Source organism: Belonocnema kinseyi, chromosome 3, assembly GCF_010883055.1.
Source record: "Belonocnema kinseyi isolate 2016_QV_RU_SX_M_011 chromosome 3, B_treatae_v1, whole genome shotgun sequence".
In the NCBI taxonomy this organism is placed as follows: domain Eukaryota; kingdom Metazoa; phylum Arthropoda; class Insecta; order Hymenoptera; family Cynipidae; genus Belonocnema; species Belonocnema kinseyi.
The window spans coordinates 155939548-155962959 of NC_046659.1; the positions used below are offsets into that span (position 1 = coordinate 155939548).

At 28.0% G+C, this 23412-nt stretch overlaps 1 protein-coding gene across 1 annotated transcript in view; it reads left to right on the plus strand.

Moving 5' to 3' along the window:
- The window catches only part of LOC117170081, a 44996-nt gene extending 27413 nt beyond the window's left edge, over positions 1 to 17583 (plus strand). Inside the window, exon 3 of the mRNA XM_033356604.1 lies at positions 17545 to 17583. Within this exon, the coding sequence (XP_033212495.1) occupies positions 17545 to 17583 (39 nt within the window). The remainder of the gene's footprint in view (positions 1 to 17544) is intronic.
- The last annotated feature ends 5829 nt before the right edge of the window (positions 17584 to 23412 follow it).

The following is a 23412-nucleotide window of genomic DNA, read 5'->3' on the forward strand; positions in this document are numbered from 1 at the left end:
AAGAAAGATTTTTAATCAAAATAAAAAAAAGTTTCCTTCAAAGAAGAAAGAGAAATCGTAAAATAAAATGATGAATCGTGAACCGAAAACAATGAATTACTGGGCAAAGAGAACAACTTTCAACCAAATAGTTATTTTTTTAATCAAAAATATAAATTTGTTATTAAGAAGATCAATTTTCTACTATGAAATGATAACTTTTAACAAAATACAAGAATTTTCCACGAACTAGTTGAATTTTCATCTAAAGAAGACAAAATTTCGACAAAAATGGAATGGTTGAATTTTCATATAAAAAACATTAATTTTAAACAAAAAATTGAATAGTTAAATTTTTTATTAAAAGAATAATGATGAACAAAACAAATATCTAAGTTTTAACAAAAGAGTTCCACTTTCAACCGAGTAGTTGAACTTTCAATTAATGATCAGGGGCAAATATATTTTAATTTTAAATGAAACAAAGTTTAATTTAAAAAAAAAATTATCATAATGATTGAATGCTTAAACAACACAAAATAATGAACCAAGAAGTAGCATTTTTATCAAAAAAATGAGAAATTTTTTCGAAAATAGTTCAATTTTCACCCCAAAAAGACGAACCTTTCAAAACAAGAATGAATTTTTAACAAAATTTTTTAATTTTCAACAACAAAATTTAATTTTGCAGCAGCAAATAAAAGTTTTAACCAAAAAAAAAAAAAAATTCTTAACAGAAAATATTTTAATAGACTCTTCTAAATAAAAGAAAGATTTTTCATAAAATAGTTGTATGCTTAAACATAACAGATTAATTTTTAACTAAAAGTAGTGCATTTTTAATGAAAATTAATCTTTAAACGAAAAAATGAATTTTCAACTATGAAATATATTAATTAAAGATAAAAGAACAGTTAAATGCCAACCAAATATAAAGATTATCAATCAATTCGTAGAATTTTCAATAAAAAAAGGTTCATTTAAAAGAAAATTTTAATGAAGTAAATGGAAACTCATGCTAAATTTTCGATACAAATGATAAATCTTATGAAAAATATTGAGAATAAGCGTGAAAGAAATAAACCTTTGTTATAAGAAAAATAATAGTAAGAATTAGTTTATAAGAATTGTTTACGATGATTAAGTAACATATTATTAGAATTATTACGGTTATAAAGATAAATTCTAAATCAAATTCAAAATCATAAAAATTCACAATGTAGAGAAGGGATAAATCGGCATTTATTTATTGGAAAATGATATAAATTAGCGATAATGTGAAATTGAATGATGTGGAGAATATTATCGTCAATTACATTATATTTTTCACTATACCGTAAAATTTTCATTTATTTTTCATAAATAATTTACGAAAGAATAATCTGTTAATAAAACGATGCAAAAATTTTCAATCACACATTTTAAATAAACGAATGCATTTTTATTACCAAATTTTTTCACATCACTTAATACTAATATAAGAGGAAAATTACAATGGATTTCTTTATATTTTATGTATACTCACATATAAACCAGGTCCGATTTTCTGAGTGGTTTCGAGTCAATGCAATATGCAGGAAAGAGTTCATAAGTTTAACCTCGTTTTCGTATGAAGGCAATTTCGTGAAACTTTATTCAAGAAAAGTACACTTTTATCGAAGAACTCAAAGTAAAGTGCAGTTTCTTTAATTAACTTCATTCACACTAAATATAATTTAAAAAAAAAGAAATTTAATCAGTTTAAATTTAAATAAATTTCTTGTCATATTTTAAAGGTGCTTGCGAATTTCCTTTTCAACAAAATAGTAAAAATTGCAACCAAATAGTTGAATTTTGCACCTAACATGTTGAAATTCCAACCAAACGGTCAAATTTTCGAGAAAAAAAAAATTATCGTCAAAAAATTTGAACATTTCACTAAAATTATAAATATTCAAGAAAAAAAAAAAATTTTAACAAAGAGGTCAAACATCTTCCATTTGAACAAAAATTTCGAAAACAGTTAAATGTTTACGCCAAATATACGACTTTCCTAAAATAACTGTTGAATTTTAAACCCGCAAATTGGATTTTTCAACGAAAAAGTTCATTTTTAACTGAATAGTTACATTTTTAACGAAACTCTTGAAATATTTTCAAATGTCTTAATATCCCATGAAATCCCTTAAAATTCCATAAAATCCTTGGAAATTGGGCTTAGTTCCTAAAACTCATTAAAGTTTTTAAAATCTTGTAAAATCCCTTGAAAGAATTAAAAATATCTCCAAAATTGTACTAGGTAATTCATTCAAATTCTTTAAATTTTTTGGAATTATTTTTGTAATAATCGTTTTACATCATTTTATATACCATGAAATCTTTAAAATCCTATGAAAACCTTGAAAATCGGCATTACTTCCTAAAACTCAACAAAATGCCTTAAAATCTTGTAAAATCGCTTGAAAAAATTGATATTCTCTCTGAAAGTGAACTAGGTAATGCCCTCAAACTCATAAAATCTTTTTGTATCCTTTGAAATCCTACTCTAAAACTTTTTTAATCCCTCGAAATCATTTAAAATCTCTTCAATTTACACGAAATCCCCTCATAATTTTTTTAGTTTATGAAAATAATTTGAAAGCACATCAATTCCTTAGAAATCCCGTCATTCATTTTGAACCATTTTGAAATGTCTTGATATAATTTAAAATCCTATGAAATCCCTGGAGATCAGTCTCAATTCCTAAAACTCAATAAAGTTCCTTAAAATCTTGTAAAATCACTTGAAAAAATTGATGTTCTCTCTCAAATTGTACTAGAAAATTTCTACAAACTCTTGAAATCTTTTGATATCCTTTGAAATCCTACCCTAAAAAATTTTAATCCCTTGAAATCATTTTAAATCCCTTAAATCCTAATAAAATATCGTGAAAGTCCCTACTATTCTTTAAAGTATATGAAAATAATTCGAAAGAACAGGAAATCCTTAGAAATCACGTGATATCTTTTGAGACATTTCGAAATATCCTAACATCCCGCAAAATCTCTTAAAATCCCATGAAATCCTTGGAAATCGGTCTTAGTACCTAAAACTAAACAAATTTATTTAAAATCTTGTAAAATTCCTTGAAAAATTTATATTCTCTCTTAAACTGTACTAGGTGATTCCCTCAAACTCTTGAAATCTTTTTATATCCTTTGAAATCCTACCCCAGAACATTTTTAATCCCTTAAAATAATTGAAAAATCCTTAAAACCTCTTAAATTCCCATAAAATCCCATGATATTGTTTGATGTTTATGAAAATAATTCGTCAACACATCAAGTCTTTGGAAATCCCGTCATTTATTTTAAACCATTTCCAAACATCTTAATAGACTTTAAAATCTCTTAAAATCCTATCAAATCCCTGGCAATTGGTTATAATTCTTAAAATTCCTTGAAGTTCCTTCATTTCTTGTAAAATTCCTTGAAAAATTCGATATTTTCTCTGAAACAGTACTAGGTGATTCCTTCAAACTCTTAAAATCTTTTTATATCCTTTGAAATTCTACCCCAAAAATTCTTTAATCCCTTGAATCCTTCTAAAATCTCATGAAAGCCCCTTATATTATTTAAAGTTTATGAAAGTTATTCAGAAGAACAGGTAATCCTTAGAAATCTTCCCATGAAACCACTAAAAAGCTTTGCAATTTTTCTGAATACCGTAAAAAATGTGTCATTCTTTGAATTTTGTCATTTTTCATCAAAAGAATTTCCTACAATTTGTGAATGTTACCGCGTCAGAGATTAAAATATTTTCCAAACAAATAAAATTGCTAGGTGGGATTTGAGGCTAATTTTGCTCAATTATAAAAATGCAGCACTTTTCTTTCTGGCTTGAATAAAAAAAGGAAAATTTAATGAAAGCAACTAAAATATAATTTCTAAATTTCACTAAAAGAGACCAAACAATCTCACAAGTTTTTTACTCTACGAGCAATTAGGGAACGCCCTCATTTTTTGATCATCAAGCTACAAATGACTTTAGTTGGAAACTTCGTACCTCTTAAAAGGACTTATTATTTTTATGAATATTTGCTAATAAAGCTTTTTCGGAAGGTAAAAAGTTATGTCTCTTTAATATAAGCCCCACGTGAAACAGAAAATAATAATGCAGAAAACCTCTAATGGGTAATGTCATATTTTATTTTAAAAATAATTTGAGCTCTCATCCGAAATTCTAAAATTTGTGAATCAGAGATTTTTGTTCGAATTTGATCGTAACATTTAACAGATTTTTTAGAAGCTTCTTCCCAAAAGTCCGTCAACAATTTATGTAAATTTCTTTTATTGGGGCAGGAGTTCAAAAATGTTCCCATAGTGTCTTATATTGCATTGGGGGTGAAGTAATCAAAACCAATTCTTGCGTAAAATATTTTTAGGTCTGCAAATTTAAAATTTAAAATAAATTCTATTATTTATTTTAATTATTTTGAATAATTCTAAATTCAAATTGAAATTTAATTTTTTTCTGTTGAAAAGTTTATTATTAAATTTCATTGTAAGAATTCACCTTTTTTAGTAAACATGGTAACATTTGGTTTGAAATTCAATTATTTTGTTGGAAATTCAACAATTCTGTTGAAAATTCATCATTTTCGGTTGAAACATCGCCTTGAACAAATTTCTTTAAAATGCCACTATCTTATTGAACCTTTTGATTCAAAAATTAATCTCTTCTTGCAGAAATTTTACCTTTTATAGATAAAAATGCATTTGCGTGGTTAAAAATGACCTTTCTTTTAAATCCACATTTTTGGATTAAATAATTATCCTTTTTAGTTAAAGTTCAACTAGTTCACTTTGGTTGAAAATTAAACTAGTTTGATGAAAATCAGTTTTTACTATCAAAAAATAATTTTTCTATTTTAACATTTAATTACTTGGTTGAAAATTAAATTTTTAATGGAGAATTCGTCTATCTTGAAAATTCCACAATTTGCTCGAAAATTAAACTTTTTGTAGAATACTCAACTATTATGTAAAAGTTTAATTTATTATTGCAAATTGTTGTTATTTATAAAAATTTAAGTATAACATTTTTGTTTAATAATTTATATTTTTAGCTTGAAAATTCAAATATTTGGTTGAAAATTAACATAACTTGTTAAAAATATGTCTTTTTTGTACCAAATTAACCTCTTTGGTTGAAAATGCAACTAATTGATTACAAATTTCTGTTTTTGGTGAGAATACGTCTCTTTTAGTAAAAAAAAAGTTCAACTTCTTGATAGAAAATTGATCTTTTTGGTTTAAAATTTAATTATCTGTTGAAATTCATGATTTTAATGAAACATCTATCTTTTTGGATACAAATTAAGCTACTTTCATAAAAATGATTTTTTATTGTTAAAAATTAATATTTTTACTCAGTATTGAATTACGTGTTTAAAATCGTTTGCAGGCAATTCATCTGTTTACTTTGAAAATTCAACATTTTCGTATAATATTAATATATTTGTTAGAAAATTATTTTTCTTGCTTCAAATTTTTGTTGTTTATAATAAAATATAAGTCTTTCATTTTTTTGATAATTAATGTCTTTGGTTCAAAAATTTAAATATTTGTTCAAAAATTAATTTCTTCTGTTGCACATTCGTCTTTCTTCTGAAAAATTAATCTTATTTAAGCAAATTTTACTAATTGGGTGAAAATTTTTTTGGTTGAAAATACGTCTTTTCAATTCAAAAAGAATCTTCTTGATTGAAAATTCATAATTTCAGCGGAAATTGATCTCATTTGCTGAAAACTGTACTGCTTTAAAAAAATTGTTTTTGCTTTTAAAAATTAATTTTTTCAAATGAACGTTTGATTACTTAGTTAAAATACAACTGTTCGGTAGAAAATTGTACTTTTTTGTATGAAATGCATCTGTGTTAAAAATTCTACTATTTTACATAAATTAATTAATATTGAAAAATTCTACTTCTTTGTAGAAAATTTAACACTTTGGTAGAAAATTAAACTATTTTGTAGGAAAGTCAACTAATCTGTAGAAAACTAATTTTTTGTCAAATTAAAACTTTAAAATACAATAAATATTTTTGAAAGAAATTAAGTTTTAAAAATAAAAGAAAAATAACGATCTTTAATTTTATTTTTAATATTAAAAATATTTGCGGTTATAAAAATACATGTATTACAAAGTAATAAAAAAATTAATATCGTTCATTTTCTGAGCTCATATTTCACGTTGTACGCTAAAAAGCACGTCAGAAAATTGGAAAAAGATAATATTGCTAATATGAAACTCGTGGTACAAGGAAGACTCTGAAAGGAGAAAAACGAGATTTTAATGTAAAGGAGACGTGACGGAACAAAGTTAGTCTCTGTAAGGCTCTACTTTAATACTTGCAGCACTGGTGAAAGTTTTCTAGAATCTGTCCAATATTTATAACAAAGTGGAAATTTCCTTTCAATTTGTATTCGTCGTAGAAAAACTCAATTAAAACAATTTAGCATCTTCTATTTCACACTAGAAAAGAATAGCTGCAATTGTTATATTAATATATGGTTAGTTTTAAATTAAGAAAAATTTGTCTGAACGTAAAACTGAAATCTAAAAGTCAGCGCACGACATCTCAAAATGAGTAAAATTTATCTGAATTTAAACAAAACTGATCTAATTCACAGGAATTAGACAATAAAAAATACTTCACACCAAATTCGGAAATGTACTTAAATTCAGAGATGAACTGAAATTCAGCAAATATTGATCTGAATTCTAGTAAAGTTAATATAAATTATAAAAAGCATTTTAAGTTAAATTAATCTGAATCTAAGATTATATTCTGAAATAAGAACCTAAAATTTATTTGGATTTAAGCAAATTTGGTCTCATTTTGAGTTAAATTGATCAGAATCTAATAGTCTATTCTGAAATCAGCTAACGAAGGACTTGAAATCAGCAGATTTAGACAAATTGGTCTGAATTAAAAATTTAATTATGAAATTCAGGTAATGAGTACCTAAAATTAGACTACTCAATAAAAATTGTCAATGAATTTAGAAAAATTGTCTCGAATGGAGCAAAATGAATGATTTGAAGAAAAATTGGTCTGAACTTAAGATTCAACTCCAAAATTCAGGTAATGAAGGCTTAAAATTTGATAAATTAAAAAAATTTGTGTGAATAAGAGAGAAATTTTGGATCTGATTTTAAGAATTTAAAGATCAATTCTAAAATTCAGGTAGTAGAGGATTCAAATTAGTCCATTCGCAAAATTTTTGCTGGATTAAAGACTCGACTCTGAAATTAAAGTAAATGACGACTCAAAATTAGTCCATCAATAAAATTTAAGGCATTAAAATTGGGCTATTCAGAAAAATCTGTCTTTATTCTAAAAAAGTTGATCGGAGTTAAGGTAAAATTAGTATTAATATTGAACACGATTCTGAGAGTCATCTAATAAGAATTTAAAAATAGTTTATTCGGCAAGAATTTTCCGCATTCAAGCAAAATTGATGATTTTAGGTAAAATTTATTTTGGATTTATCACTTAATTCTTGAATTTAAGTGATAAAATATTACAATTAGACTTGTCAAAAAAATTGTTCTAAATACAAGGGAAATTAATCTATAGTAGAGGAAGTAAAATTTGTCAATTCAAACAAAATTTCCTGGTTTTACGTAGAGCTGATCTAATTTCAAGTAAAATTTGTCTAAATTTGAGACTTGATTCTAAGATTCAACTAATCAGCTAAACCAAAGTAGTGCATTCAGTACAATTTGTATGAATTCGAGAAAAATGGAGCTAAATTTAAGGAATTAAAATGTTTTCAATCAGAAAAATGTATATTGCTTTGAGGAAAGTTAATCTGGTTTTGAGTAAACTTGTTCTCAATTTAAGACTGAATTCTGACATGCAGATAGTAAAGAATCGAAATAAGTCCGTTCAAAAAAATTCATCTGGATTAAAGACTCACTTCTAAAATTCAGTCAATTAGGACTCAACATTAGTTCATTCGCAAAAATTTGTCCTTTTAAGCTTAAAATCTAAAATTCAGGCAGAGAATACTTGAAATTAGACTAATTAAGAAAATTGGTCTGAATTTGAGAAATGAAAGTTAATCCATTCAGAAAAAATGTGTCTGAATTCAAGAAAAGTTGAGATGAGTTCAAGTAAAATTGGAAGGATTTTTAGACTTGACTCTGACAGTCACCTAATAGGGACATACAAATGGTGCATTCAATCAAATTTGTCTGAATTTTAGCTAGATTGATCATTTTAAGTCAAATTTATCTAAAATTAAAACTCAACACTAAACGTTTTCTTTCACCCGCTGCACATATTCTTCTTCCTCCACTTCTCTTTCTCTTTGCTTCGCCAGCTTCCTTTTCGAAACCATAACTTAATTTCCCCTATTCACCCTAGTTCCTCTTTCCCCACCACCCCTGCTTCAACCACTTCATCTACTTTTCGGAACTCACTTCCACTATTCCATCCACAATACCGGACCCTAAGATTTCTTTATTTCCCCTAAGGAAGTTCTTTCCTGTCTCTCAATTCCATACCCTAAGTTTCCCTTATTTCCCCTGAGGCACTTCTTTCCTTTTCCCCATTTCCCCTATCGCCCCTTCTTTTCTTCCTCTCATTTTCTCTTTACTTCAGACACGCCCTCTCCCCTTATTTCCCATCACTTTTCCTACATCCCTTTCCTCATTTCCCACTTGCTTCCCCTGATTTCCCACCCCTAATTTCCCCTTACTTCCTCTGATTTCCCACGCCTCATTTCCCCTTATTGAGCATGAATTTCCTCTTCATGTCCCCTCACTTACCATAGTCCCTCTACTCATTCTCGCTCACTTCCTCTGCTTGAAAAAAGTACGACGGCTAAACTCCTGACTAAAACTGTAAAGGCTTCTTCCCTGGGGTAGGAAACCCTAAAAAGGGATTAGGAAGTGATTGGGGAAGAAAAGTGACTGAAATTGACTTAACTGACTCTGTGGTGGCCCTGAAAATTGATTACAAAATTCTTTTTACGAGCTTCGTAAACGATGACATTATAAATTATAAAGCTCTGAAAGCTGCATATGAAAATTTTATAAAGAGATCGCCAAATCAGATTACCGATGGAGATTGAAAGCAAAGTCCATAAGTAGTCTTATCTCAATACTCGGAATTTTTAAGCCTTTAAGGTTTAACGCCGACTTAGCTGCTTCTATCTCATAATTTTTTCTCATGGAAGATTTTCCATTGAAACGTTTTAATGCGAAAAGCGATTCACCAGCTTTACTCAAGTGCATTCAGCAAGCACTTACTGAACCCGTTTATTCGCAATGCAATGTATTAGAGAGTAAAAATCTTTCAATTTTCTAGAGACTTTATGCCAATATGGTCTGAGTATCATAATGATAATACTCTTACTATAATAATATGAGAGAAAGACAAAACACATATACGAGTATAATTAATCTTAGAAATACAAGTATACTTTGACAAATTAATTTCTTCGCATAATTTACTTCGGAATCAAGTGTTATTTTTGTATTTGTTAAATGAAATACTTATCTTGAATTTTTTACATTCTCATCAGAGAAGGTATTAGATTTCTGCAAAATCTGACCCCCTAATTTTTTGTCAAATGTCCAAGTTTTGAGATACCTTGAACCCGAAAAACAGGTTTTCACGAATGTGTCTTTCTGCATGTCTGTCTGTCTATCTGTTTGTATGCATGTATGTATGTATGTATGTATTATGTATATCTGTCTTTGAGCACGATAAATTTTGAAAACAATAATCTATTCCATATAACGGCCAAACTAAGAAAAATATGATAAAAGATGGATAGACCAAAATTATGGATTAAAAAAGGATCCACAATTTTTGTTATTGCTCACTTTTTTATTGGGCAACTAGTTTTTGTTTTATTTAAAAAAAAAAAATATTACGGTTGGAAAAAGGAAATTGTTGGCAAACGACACAAAACAAACAAATTTGTAATCAAAATTTTTTGATAGGACGCGTATTTTTTCTTTATTTTAAAAAATTAAGTTATTTGAAAAACAACACGAGGTAAACAAAAATAAAATTCAAAAGTTGCTTAGCCAAAAAAGGTCGACAAATTTATTAATAATAATTTTTAGACAGAACGAGCATATTGTCTTTTATTCGTAAAAAATAACATTAGGAATAAAAAAATTGAGTTAAAAAAATGAAACCGGAGACGAAAAAAAGGAGAATACATTTGATATAAAATTATTAAATATAATGTAGAAAAGTCGAAGATACGTCATGATAATATGTTTTTTAGAGTCAAAGGAGCTTTAACAAAAGAGAATTCACAATCACCAAATTACTGATGCGGATTCGCAATGGCCAGATTTTTTCAAATTATTACCCATTAAATTAGTTCTTAGGAGCTCTAGTAGGTGTGGTGAGGAAAGGTGGGGGGAAATGAGGAAGGAAAGAAAGAAAAGAAGTTGCGGCGATGCGCCAAGTAGGGGTATCACCTCCCCTCCACCTAAGACAACTATGGTGGTACTTGGTGAAGAAGGGGGTGGGAACGACAGACATCTAGGTACTTAGTTATCTGATAAGTAGGAGCTTTAACAGAAGGTATGGGAAATGAGTGGTATTATTTATTGATCTTAAAGCGGGATTTGACTAGGGAAACATGATTGCTTATTTATAATTTTTGCTGTGCAGTTAGTGCTATTGGACCCCACGACTGGATATCTTGCATAAAAGTCTCCTATGATAATTTGTATTAATATTATATATTCCAAGGTCTGCTCAGCTTTCTTCTGTCCGCCTCTTGTTGGAACCTAGATTGTGCACGACTCAAGTTCATTATTTCCTTTAGTGATTAGTGTAATGAAGCCTTAATCAGAGAAACTTTCATCCTATTGGATTTTCTGTTGTTATTGGGTGTCTTGTTGCTGCTTTATAGTTTTCTGATTTGTCGAAATTTAATTCGTTTTTTGCATAAGAAACTCCTGTCCTATGTTTGTTTTATTTTTGAGGATGTTATTGTCACACCATCTCTAATTTCAATAGCCTTGACTCCTTTTCGATAAATGTTCCTGTTGACATTTTTCCTTCTTTGCTGGGCTTTTTGTATTCCTTTCTGGAAGAATGGACTTTTTTTTCTTTTCTTCATAACCTTCTCATAAATAATTAATTCAAACCTCAACGCTGACACCCTTGTGGTTTTCTTTTGTGATCGTTGAGACCTGTACTTGTGAGCTTTGATGTGGCCAAAGCTGTAGCAATTTTTGTACTGCATCACTGCTGTTCTCTTAGTATTAAGATTAGTAATTTTTATTTTTTGGCAGGAGGTATCTTCGCTCCTCTTGATTTGCATAGAAATATGTTATAAGTATAAGTAAATACTTGTTTTCGAACCGTATTATTTTGGTTGGGTTGAAGCTATGTGTACTATAAATCTCCTTTGCTGTCTTCGCCAAGACACATTAAATAAAAGTACTTGACCAAAAACAATTTAAAATATTTTTATTTAGTTACTTTTTTTTAATTTCCAATTATGTCAATTTCATGATGCTTTCATCTGGTAATTGGGTGTGATATGTTTTTCTTACCCCTAAGTATTACCCAAATCATTATGACTTGTGTATAGAAAAAAGTTGAATATCACAGTTCTTGGTAAATACAATTTTTGCTAGTTTTTGACGAATTCTTGTTTTTCTGTTTTCCAACGTTTGGTAATAAATATTTTTTCGTTTTTAATTCTGCATTTAAAACTACTTTTTATTTTTATTTTTTTTTCTAGAATAAAGCAATTTTAAAGGATTACAACTGCATTTTTTTACTTGAATGGTAAAAATGATGGAGAATTAGATTTTTGTTTGAAAAATTACAATCAATTTAAACGTTGAATAAAAATTGTTTCCATAATAAAAATTTAAAATTGTATAATTTAGGAAACTTTGACTTTAAACATTAAATGTTCTTAGTTATGATTAATGCTTTTCGAACATAATATTTCTAGAAAAGAAAGTGACAAGTATTTTTATTTCTCGAATCGATGCCTCGAAAAAACATAAAAACAGAATATGAAAACCTCTAATTTTTCAGAGGTGATAAGGCCATGAGATATAGTTACGTTCTGTCACGAACTTACTCTCAAGATACGAAGCACGTAGCAAGCTCGCGTCATTTCTGACATAAATCAAGATTTTAGTAGAAAAAAAAAACATTTTGAGAAAGAATGTAATTTGTAAATCTTATGTGAAATCTGTTTCTGCATATTAGAATCACTTAAAAAATGTCAGGGATTTCTTTAGTTTATAATATAAATATTATATTTGAAATCATAAAAAAATTCTTCAAAACTCGGCAAGCTTTTAAAATCCCTATAAATCTTAATGATAACTTAAAATCTATAGAATTGCCTTGAAATATTTTAAATCACTGAAACACGTAGAAACTCTTTCAATTTTTTTGACAGCCTTTGAAATTTGTAAAAGTAATTAGAAATACTTGAAGCTCCTTAAAATTTAAATTAATTTATTTCCTAAAGTTTTCTAGAAATCCGTTGGAATTTCTGTAAATATTTTAAGTATCATTAATATATTGGATACCTTTCTAAAATCCTATCCTATTTTCAAAATATTGTAAAATTCTTTAAGAAATCTCTTTTATTGAAATGTAAATTTTTTAAACTATTTTCCATGCGGTAATTAATAACCAAAATGCTTTGTCGAGGATTGAAAAGACTCAGATTTTTTATTTCAAATCATTTTTGTCATGATATATGCAAAAATATTAATTGATTTCGACTTATTCAATATTAACTATTTTCTGGTACATTATTAATAAACAAATTAACTTTTAACTGTAATGGAATAGGTAGTTTTTTTTTAATTTACATTTAATGCACTAAAATTACTGTCGAGTAAAAGTTTTCAACATTATTTTAAATTCCTGTTAACATTTTTAATGGCTTAAACAAATTAAATTCAGGTCTTTTAACTGTTAGCCTTTTCTTTCCTCAAAATGCAGCTATTTTCAACATAAATAAACTTTATTTATTCAGATTTTGTCACAGCAAAACTATGTTCATATCTTTAGTAGCAGCAAAATCGTTAATTCATTCATAAAATAATTTAAACAACAAATTCTTACCTATTGGGAAATTATCCAAGTGGAAGGGCATTGTGGCTAATGGAATTAGTTCTGTTGGAATTTTTCAAAGTCTCTAAGAAGTAGAAAAATATCAGATTTTTCAATAAAAGGCTAGTGACTTTTAATTTGCAAAAAAATTAATTTAAAAAGAATATACCAAAATATTTAAAAATATTTCATAAGCTTTTAAAAATCTTCGAAACAGAATCTAGAATATTATCACACAAATTTTGAAGATTGTAATGGTTTCAAAAAATCCCAATATTTAAAAAAATATTTCCAATTTTAAAAAATATCGAAAATAATTATTTTAAATTGAGAAAGATTTCTAAAAAATTTTTTTAAACTTATATTTTAAATATTTTGAACTAACATTTTTAAGCTCGTCAAGGGCTTTTTATGATTGAGAATAATAATAAAAAAATTTTCAGGTTCCTGGGAAAATTTCAAATGATTTTTTATTCTGAAAAATCAATTTGAACATAATATTTATAAAGGTTTTCAAATATTAATGAATATTTCTAAAATTAATCAATTAATACATAGATTATAAATTAATTTCGTTTAATGCACGTAAATCTGTGTGGATTTTCAACAAAAAGATTATAAGCTTTTTAAGAATTCTGAAAGGTTTTAAGAGAATACATAAATTTGGCTACAATTTTCAGGAAAATTACTTTCACTTTAAAAAGTGTACCTTAAGAGAATATTCGACAAAAAGATTTTAAAACATTTAAAAAAATTTTAATTTAGAAACGATTTTAACAAGAAACAAAAGAACTGTTACGCAAGAATAATTTTTAGTACGTGAAATGTAAAATCCGATTGATAATCGCGATTGATGATGATGGTTTCTTTTTCATTCTTTAAAAAGGGTTCTATTAACTATATCCAAACAAATTTAATATTTTGTTTCTATTCAAGAAAAATTCTATCTTGAAAACTTTTTTTTTAATATGATTTATTATAATTATTAAAAATATCAAATAGCGTTCTATTAAAAGTTAAGTAAAATTTCTTAAATTAGTGTTATTTTTAAAATAGTAGAAAAATAGTGACGCTACCCAAAGTAAGTGTTAAATTGAAACGATAGTAGCATGAGTGCGAGCCCTGATAGTTTCTCTAATATCATTATCCATCTACATTTCAAAGTTCTTTATTTGAATAACTCGAAGTGTCTGTATAATAAACTTAAAGTGCATTGAGGTGATGAATTCAAGTATCCATTTATCACCTTCTTCGATTACTGGGTACCCGAACTTTCAGATTTACGACACAAAGTACGAATTTGAAGCTAAAACTTGGTTTTAGCGAATTTGATCTTAATAAACTTCAACATGAAGAAATTAACATACACTACGATTTAATTATTACAGGGTATCTACCCCAACTCGAAAAACCTGGAAATATCCGGAAATTTTTTTAAGGTCAGATATTTTTTTAAGAGCGTCCTTGATTTTTTTCAAATCCAATTATTAAAAAGCGCATGGCGCCATTTTCGGTTAATTCTCGAAACACTCTCAAAACTAATTAAATCAACTTCAAACTACTTTTGTCAGAAAACCCGCATTAATGATTGGATGAAGCTGTCGGGTCTTTTTTCCGTTTAAAATCAAAAGTCCGCAAACGTCCAACTAACGAGAAATGTGAGGTTATTTAAATAATATGATAAATTAATACTAATAGATTAATGAAATTAAGTTCTACAGCTATTTAAAAAAAAATTAATTTTTTCCGTTGAAGGAACATAACATAGATTCAAAGTAGGCAAAGCTACGAAAAATATGCTTTTTACGAACTTGATTAAAATTAAAAACTACGTTTTACAATTTATACAATATAAAAAAAAAATAAACAAAATCAAACACTTTAACCAGCCTTCTACTGCTAATATTTATTGTTTTAGACATGGAAAATCAAATTGAAACACGTAATAATTCAACTTTACCGTGAAACGACGCAAGATACAGTGAAAAGGCAAAAGATCAAAATTATTTGTATCCAAAAGTTCTATAAAATGTTTCTGTACTATTTGTCAATAGAAATAATAGTTTTCATTTTAAACGTGACAAATGAAATATTAAAATCGAAAATTCAAATTTACAACCAAACAGCCCAAATCACGGTAAAATGGTCCACAGGAAAATTTCTCTCCTCTAATAAACCTACAAAATTGCTCTTCACCATTTTTCAACAGAACCCACATTTTGGCGGGAAGTTTTGTGTCATTTTCCCCCTATCGAGTTTTATTCAATTCTCAATGTTTTGAGACCCCATGAGTCAGAAAAATAGGTTTTACGAAAATATCTGCCTCTTGATCTGTCTGTCTGTAGTCTAATGACACGATAACTTCCGAAATAATTTTTACATTATGATCAAAGACGGTATTAGATTTGTGCAAAATTTGACCTCCCCCCGCACTCCGGTTTTTATCGAATGCCCACGTTTTGAGACCCGATATTCGTGTTCAGCGGGTTAAAATTCATAAAAAACACTTGTCACAGTCCATCTAAATTAAAAAGGTAGCGGGGACCCTTTTGTCGCCTAGACTCAACGCAGTGCTATTGAAGGGAGAGCCGTGGAGGTGTTAGCGACGAGAGAACAGCGGACACTACACTACATTAGACCCCGCTCACACACGCTCAGCTGTTTATCCCGTGCTCCTGATTGGTCCAGCTTAAATTTACTTTAACTCAAAAACTAAAAATTCAACTGCTTTTTGAAAAACGAATTTTCTATTTACAGTGAAACTCTTTCACAGCGCGGATTTTGGGGCTGACGGTGGTTGGGAACTAACTTATTATAGCCCGCTCCGCTTTTGTTTGTTCACACCTCAGTGATCGCTAGAGTGACAACCGCCGACCCCGCGCACCTCCTGTTATACCTACCAGCGGCGCGGCGTCAATTCTCAGAAGGGCTATAGAAGGGAGGGCGAAGCAAGAGTTTCACTGTATTTTTAAAAATATTTATACAGGCATAGAAATTCGAAGAATCTGTATTATATTTTGCGTGAAGTCGCCCTCTTGTAAAAGAGGATCACACCCCTGTCTATTATTCCTCTTGTTTCATTGTCAGTATGGTAGGAATTTAGCATGACATAAATTTAATAACCAAAACAGCATAAAATACACAGCCAAAGCAATACATAGTCTGAAAAGCTCTGGCAGGTAAACCCAGATGAAGAGGATTAGAAGAAGGATGAAACTTTTCAGGAGAATAAAAAGTTCTAAAACAGACAATAAATGATTATATGCAGGAATGCAAAAAAAAGATTATCAAATTCCTCCCCGTGTCAAATACCAAACACTTTTTCCAGAAAAAAGTCTTCTTGCTTAAAAATGTAACTTTATTAATTTAAAAATTTAAAAACTTGTTTAAAAGTTTAACTTCTTTGTCAAAAATTAATTTTCTTACAAAAAATTTGCTAACTTCGTATCATTAGGTTCACTTTTTGAATTTGAATTCTCTAACACATCTCTGGAATAAATTCATATTGAATTCCTACTAACTACAGAGACACTCAAATAAACTTTAAAAGAAAATAGAAATTGGGATAAGATGTAGACAAAATTGCTTTCAAAATTTCCCTAAAAATAATGTACATATTATATAACCATATTCGCCAATAGAATTGAGGATAATGACAAAGGATAAGATAAAAGTATCGATTCTCATATGTTAAAATTACAGTAAAAACTAATAAATGTCGCTATGAAAAATTCGATTAACAATGTGACTACCGAATTTCCGAGTTCATTATTCTATAAAGAGTTCTGTAAATCATATATCGTATAGTGGGTATGTCCTAAATTGTTCTCATTTATTGATTATTATTCCTTAAATTTAATTTCATTAACTATTTGAGTTACAGCTTTAATATTATTATCATTAAGTGTAATAAATGGAATAAAAGTGTTTGCAACAGTATCTGGTTGAAGTTAACTCTCTCTTGTACTAAAGGTTTACCGTTTATTTGAAGATTCATCTTTGTAGGTTTAAAATTCAATTATTTTGATGAAAATTCAGTTTTAATGTTGAAAATTCATTTATTTGTTGAAAAGTCTTTTCTTTTAGTCAAAATTTTTTTTTTATAGAAAATTCACCCTTTTGTACTAAAACTTCATTTTTATAGGTGTAAAGTTGAACTATTTAATTAAAAATTTACATAGAATCAAGCTGAAGAATTTTCTACAATATGCAAGATAGGATGGTTAAATCGTGGAAATAAATATATTAACAATTTGTAAAGTAGAATATTCGGCATAAAAACCTCCATAGCGACATCTCAGTAGTTTTGTTTAAATCGGGCTAAAATAGGAAATAATTTGACCATAAAAATAAAAAAATTCGGTTTAAGGTTTTAGACAATTTAAACAAAAGGATTTCATAAGACGTCCTCTTAAATATTTTTCTGAGTGAATAGAAATAAATTCTTCTTTGCGTGTTTTTAAAACAGAGAAAAGAAGACGATGAGAACAATAATTCATTAACGTAATTTTTATTACCAGTTATTTGTCACAATGTGATCCTACTTCAGATCAAAAAGAAAATTCTGTTCGAGTTCTACATTTTTGCTCAAATTAAATTAATGGCGTCGACGAAACACCAACCGAGTCATCTACAAATACTATTTTAAAATTGCTCAAGATTGGGCTGCCTAAGGGAGTTTCCCTGATTTCTTCTGGAGTCAAATATTCAATTGCACCGCTGTTAATGTTTAATTTCACCCTTTTATAGATCTGAAATGGTGCATTGTATCTGCTTGTATGTATTCCACGAAGGCGTCTATTATTGTCAGTGAGTATTGCAAAGATGTCACCACTGGGCGTTGATAATACCAGTGTTTCTTCAGTTGGCATAGAATGAAGTATTTTATTTCTTCCTTTCAATCGAATTGGTAAATTTTGAGAAAAAGTATATTTTCGAATTTGGAATAGACGGTTCGGATTTGTGTCGGGAATTAGCCGAATAGATCCAAGCTTTTGAATGTCATATCCAAGTACGCGTAAAGGAGAAAGTCTGGCAGGAGGTGACCTTGACCTGGCACGAAGAGACAACACTTCATGAGAAGAAAATCCGACAGGAGAAGTTCTGGCAGGTGAACCCTGAGAACATTGAGAACCCTGAGAACCCAACTCTGAAAAAAGAAACATAGGATTACATTAAAATTTGTATTTTCTTTCGGTATATTCAATCGAATTTTAATTTCCTCTTCTGGTATATTTTTCTGTTCCGGAGAGGGACATACCCATCCTTATTCCCTCAACAAAAATGGCATAATTATATGCATGAGAGCTAAAAAATTATACTTCTTTCCATGGTTAAAATCTAAAACTTCCTGTTCCAGGAGGACGCTAATGTTTAACTAATTATAATGTTGAAAAGAAAATATAGATTAGGATAGAATGATGATTAAATTGTCTGAAAGAATGCACTTAAAATTATTGATATATTGTTAAATTATGTTCACCAATACAGTTGAGAATAATTGTCAATAATAAGATGAGAATATAGGCAATCCTCATATTTTTTAATCAGAGGAATCACTGACTAATGCGATTATAAAGAATTCGATCAACAATTCGTCGATTAATATTTAAGTGCTTCATTATATGAGTTTATGCTACATATATATCGTACAGTCGTTATCTTGTACATTTCAAGCGTCGAGATCATCCTGCTCAGATATTTATATTTCATTAGTCAGTTATAGGGCAAAAATATAATTACTAATCTCCTTAGATTTAGTAACACGATCTCCATAATCTTTTGAGATTAACTGTTATTCGTTTTTATATGCCAAATTTTCATCATCTCTAATTAATTGGTATAATTTCTGCAGAAAATTTTTAGCATTTCAAAGAAACGTCAATAAATTTTAGCACCTGTTCAAACAACCAACTAAAAATTAGGTTTAATGTGTTTTTGTTTCTTTTTTCTTCAGAAATTTTGGAATCAGAACAAAAGATAAAAATAAATTTAGACCTGTGCTGATCTCGGTATCCTAATCTATCGAAAGTTGTGAAATTATATAATATAATATGATATATATAATATAATGTAATAACTATTTTATTGATATAATTGATAATATTTTAGAGTGAGAGACAATTTTTATAATGTTATAAACAAATTATTAAACATAATAAATTTTTTAATATTTGATATGAGTAACCGTTGATGAAAATTGATAAAAGCAAAATAAAAATTTCGAACAAAATTGCAAATCTTATCGAAATTTTTATATTCTCATCATTTTTAGAGAGTTTTAGAGAAGTTTCAAGACCCCATAAATCCGGTTAACCATACATTTTTAATAAAAATTCAAAAAGTAAACGCAGTTTGAAAATTCTCAAAGTTATAGCATTTTCAACATTTTTAAAATCAAAATTTCGAGCCAAATAACGCACGATGTGAAAAAGTCAAGAGAAGAAAAACATTGCTTCTTGAAAGCTCTACAAAATAATCATAATTCTTCTGATAAGGGACCCTACTCTACCAATCACATGCTTACCTTCTTTTATGCGTCTATCTTCCTGCAAATAGTGCCTTGAAGTAATTTCATAAAATAAAAATTGATTAAAAATTTTTCCAGGAATCTGAAGATAATTTTATTATTCTTTTGAAGCCTTTTAAAATCATTGAAAAGCTAATTATTTTTAAAAAGTTGGTTAAACTTCTGAATAAAAACTAAAAAATTATCTTTGGGTTCGAAGATTCACAGTTTTAATTGACGGTTAAGTTGAAAATTAACTTTTTTGTTGAATAGTCATATTTTCGGGCTTTGGTGGGAAATTCCATTTTCATTTTCAAAATTAACACTTTCGGATTAAAAATTCAACTCTGTATTTTGTTGAAAAATTTTCTTTTTTGGTGAAAGATAAATTTTGTAGGTTGAAAAGGCAACTCTTTCATTAGAAATGAATCTCATTTTGTTGATGATTTAGTGCTTTATTGGAAATTCCTCTTTTCTGGGTAAATTTAAAATTTTTAAATTTAATTCATCTTTTGTTGAATAAACGACCCCTGCATTTTTTTTTAAATTCTTAGTCTTGGATTAAAGATTTGGCTTTCTTATAAAAGATGTGTTTTTTTGGCGTAATAATTAAACATAATTGTCATTAGAATCGCAAATGTGCTTTTATTTCCGCCGATACTTAACGATTTTTTTGAAAGATTTAACTGGAATGATTAATCATTTAGAAGAAAACCATCAACGTGGCCTTAAAATGAAATTTTTTTAAAGGACTGGAATTAGTAAATAAATTTATCGCCGAAAGTTTCTAGATTATAAAAAAGCGTATTTATCCCATCGTCAAGATTTTTAGTAAAAACAAACGATTTTCGCATTTTTCTCGCGAAAAGTTATTGATACGAGAAAAAGTTGTGTATCCTTTAGTCATATCACACGCAAATTTTACACATTAATATTTCTACAAAAAATGTAAGCAAACTAGGGGATAGCATGAAAAAATTTAATATTTGAAAATAAAAGCTACCCTATTGTTTTATATTATTGCATATTTTCTACAAAGATGTCTGTTATTCATATTCAGTATTCCAATGACGTTCGGATTTGTGCTGGGAACAAGCCAAGAAAAATCAAGTTGTTCAATTATATATCCAATCACAAGTGAAGAAGAAGAATTATATTTATGTAGAAGTGCAAAAAAATATAGTCACGTTCCTTCCTGTGTTAAGTCCCAAACCCTTTTTTCCAGAAGAAATAGTACCGAAGCACCAAAATAAACAAAAAGGGCTAGGCACTAAGTTTCATTATTTGAAAATTCATCTTTTTTATTAATTAACAGGTAATTATTAAAGTATTGTTAAATTACATTCAGCAATGGAATTAAAGATAACAGTCACGATTTTTATAATCTTTTACGATTTAGCGATATTGGTCTTTATATAAAAAATGTATACCATCTCAATTTTATTTGTATGATTGATACACAATATGTTATTCTATTTTAATAAAATTGTAATAAAACTTTAGAACTGTTACAAAAGCAATAAAAAATCATTTTAAATTTGATTTTAAATTAATTCTCCAAAAACTGCGAGATAAGAAAAACATTTTTTTTTGACCTGTGCTCATCTCTACAGCCTGATCTATCGAAAGTTGTAAATTTATACATGAATAATTAACAATATTTTAGAGTAAGAAATATAGGGCATAGAATTTTTAGAATTTTTAATTTAAAAAAAATCCTTCAAATTTTTAAATTTTTAACCAAAAAGGAAATTTCTGTATGAAACTGATTAATTATTATTCCAATAATTATGAATTTTCAAAAAAGGATTTTCAAATGAATAAACCTATTTTCAACTAAAACAGATCATTTCTCGGCAAATAAATACTTCAACAAAATAGTTGAATTTTTAACTAACATGATGAATATGCAAGCAAATATATGCATTTTTAACAATGTAGGTCAAATTTTAATTGAAAAAAAAACAAATTTTCAACCTGCAAGACGAATTTTCTACAAATCAGTTGTACCTCCAACCCTGAAATATTAATTTTTTTATCAAAAAGATAAATCTTCAACAAAATAATTTAATTTTGAAACAAAGAAAATAATTTTAAATAACAATAATTAATCTTCAACCAAACAAAGATTTTAACAAAATAGCTCAAATTTTAACCCAGTAGTTTGGTTTTCTTATCAAAAAGACGAATTTTACAACAAATAAGAATCATCCAGTCAAGAAAGAAAAAAAACGTCATCCAAATTTTTGAAGTTTTAAAAAAGAGTTCCCCTATAATCAAACAGTTGCAGTTTAACCAATAAAGAAAAAATCTCGATTTAAAAATTACCTTTCTACCAATTAATACGAAGTTCGAACTAAAACAGATCAATTTTCAACAAAAAATGGAAAACTATCATATTCAGGTAAATTAAAATAAAAAAACAAATTTTCCACAAAATATTTCAATGTTGAACCATAGATTTTAACCGTGAAACAAAAAAATTATTTTTTAATAAAGTGGATCAACTTTTACCCAAGTAGTTGAATTTTTATTGTAAAAAAACAACTGTTTTTAGCAAAAAATTGACTGGTTACATTTTTAATTAAAAAAATAATAATTTTCTAAATAGAATTAATTTTTACCAAATAATATAAGAGTGAATATATCAAACACAAAGGATAACTTCTTTATTAAATTGTTGATTTTGCAACCTAATAATAAAATTCTGAACTAAAAGTATAATCGCTAGGAGGAAGCAACTGACGAAAATTAATATGAATAAAAGGCCAATAACTTACTGAAAAAAATTACATTAGGGTAATTTTTTAGTATATTCTATACAAACAATTGCATTTCTCAAAATTACCCTCAAATAATTTTTCAATTTGGCAAATTTTGAAAATAATTATCCTTCTTTTTAAAAACAATATGTTTGATATTACCAGATTCAGACGTTTTTCTACTAGTGCCTTTTGTTTTCTTATTATTAACTTAAGCTTCAATCAAAACAGAATAATTTTAAAACCAAACAACAATGGATTTTCCTAAAAACAAAATTCATTTCATTGTACTACAGTTCGTTAAAAATTTAGACGCACATTACTCATTTGAGTTAGTGTAAACTCATTTGAGTTACAATTAGGTTAAGCCGAAGCTGAATGAAACGGTACCGCAAATTGTGTTGCAAGTTGTGTTGCGTTAAGCAAAATTTCGTTAGGTTCTGTTAAGTTAGATTCATTTGTAGGTTAAGATCGAGTTAACCTATTAAATATAGCATACATTTAAGACTAAGAACCGTACGCTTACATAGCTACACGTGTGCTTGAATTTCATTCGGCTAGATTATGTTAGGTCAGGTTTTGTTAGGTTATGATAGGTTAAACCTCTATGTAGGTTAATCCGAAGCTGAATGAAACGGTACCGCAAACACAACGGGACAACACAATGAGTTTAATTATGTTACGTGAAGTTAAGTTAAGTTTGGTTAGGTTTGGTTAGGTTAGGTTAGGTCAGGCTTTTTTAAGTTAAGATAGATTTGACCTCTTTGCAGGTTAAGCCCAAGCTAATTCAAATGGTACCGCAAACACAACGGGACAACACAATCAGTTTAAATTTTGTGTTTCGTGAGGTTAGGTTAGGCTAGGTTAGATTCATTTCTAGGTTAGGCTCGAGTTGACCTATTCTATGTAGCACACATTTTCTACTGGGAAAATATGCTTCCAGAGCTTTACGTGTAGTTCAATAAATTTCTGTCAATTCAGGTTAAGTGAGGTCAGGTAAAGTTATGTTAAATAAGTTGATATCAGGCAAGGGTTGATCCTTCACAGTTGTCGACATGTTTTTGAA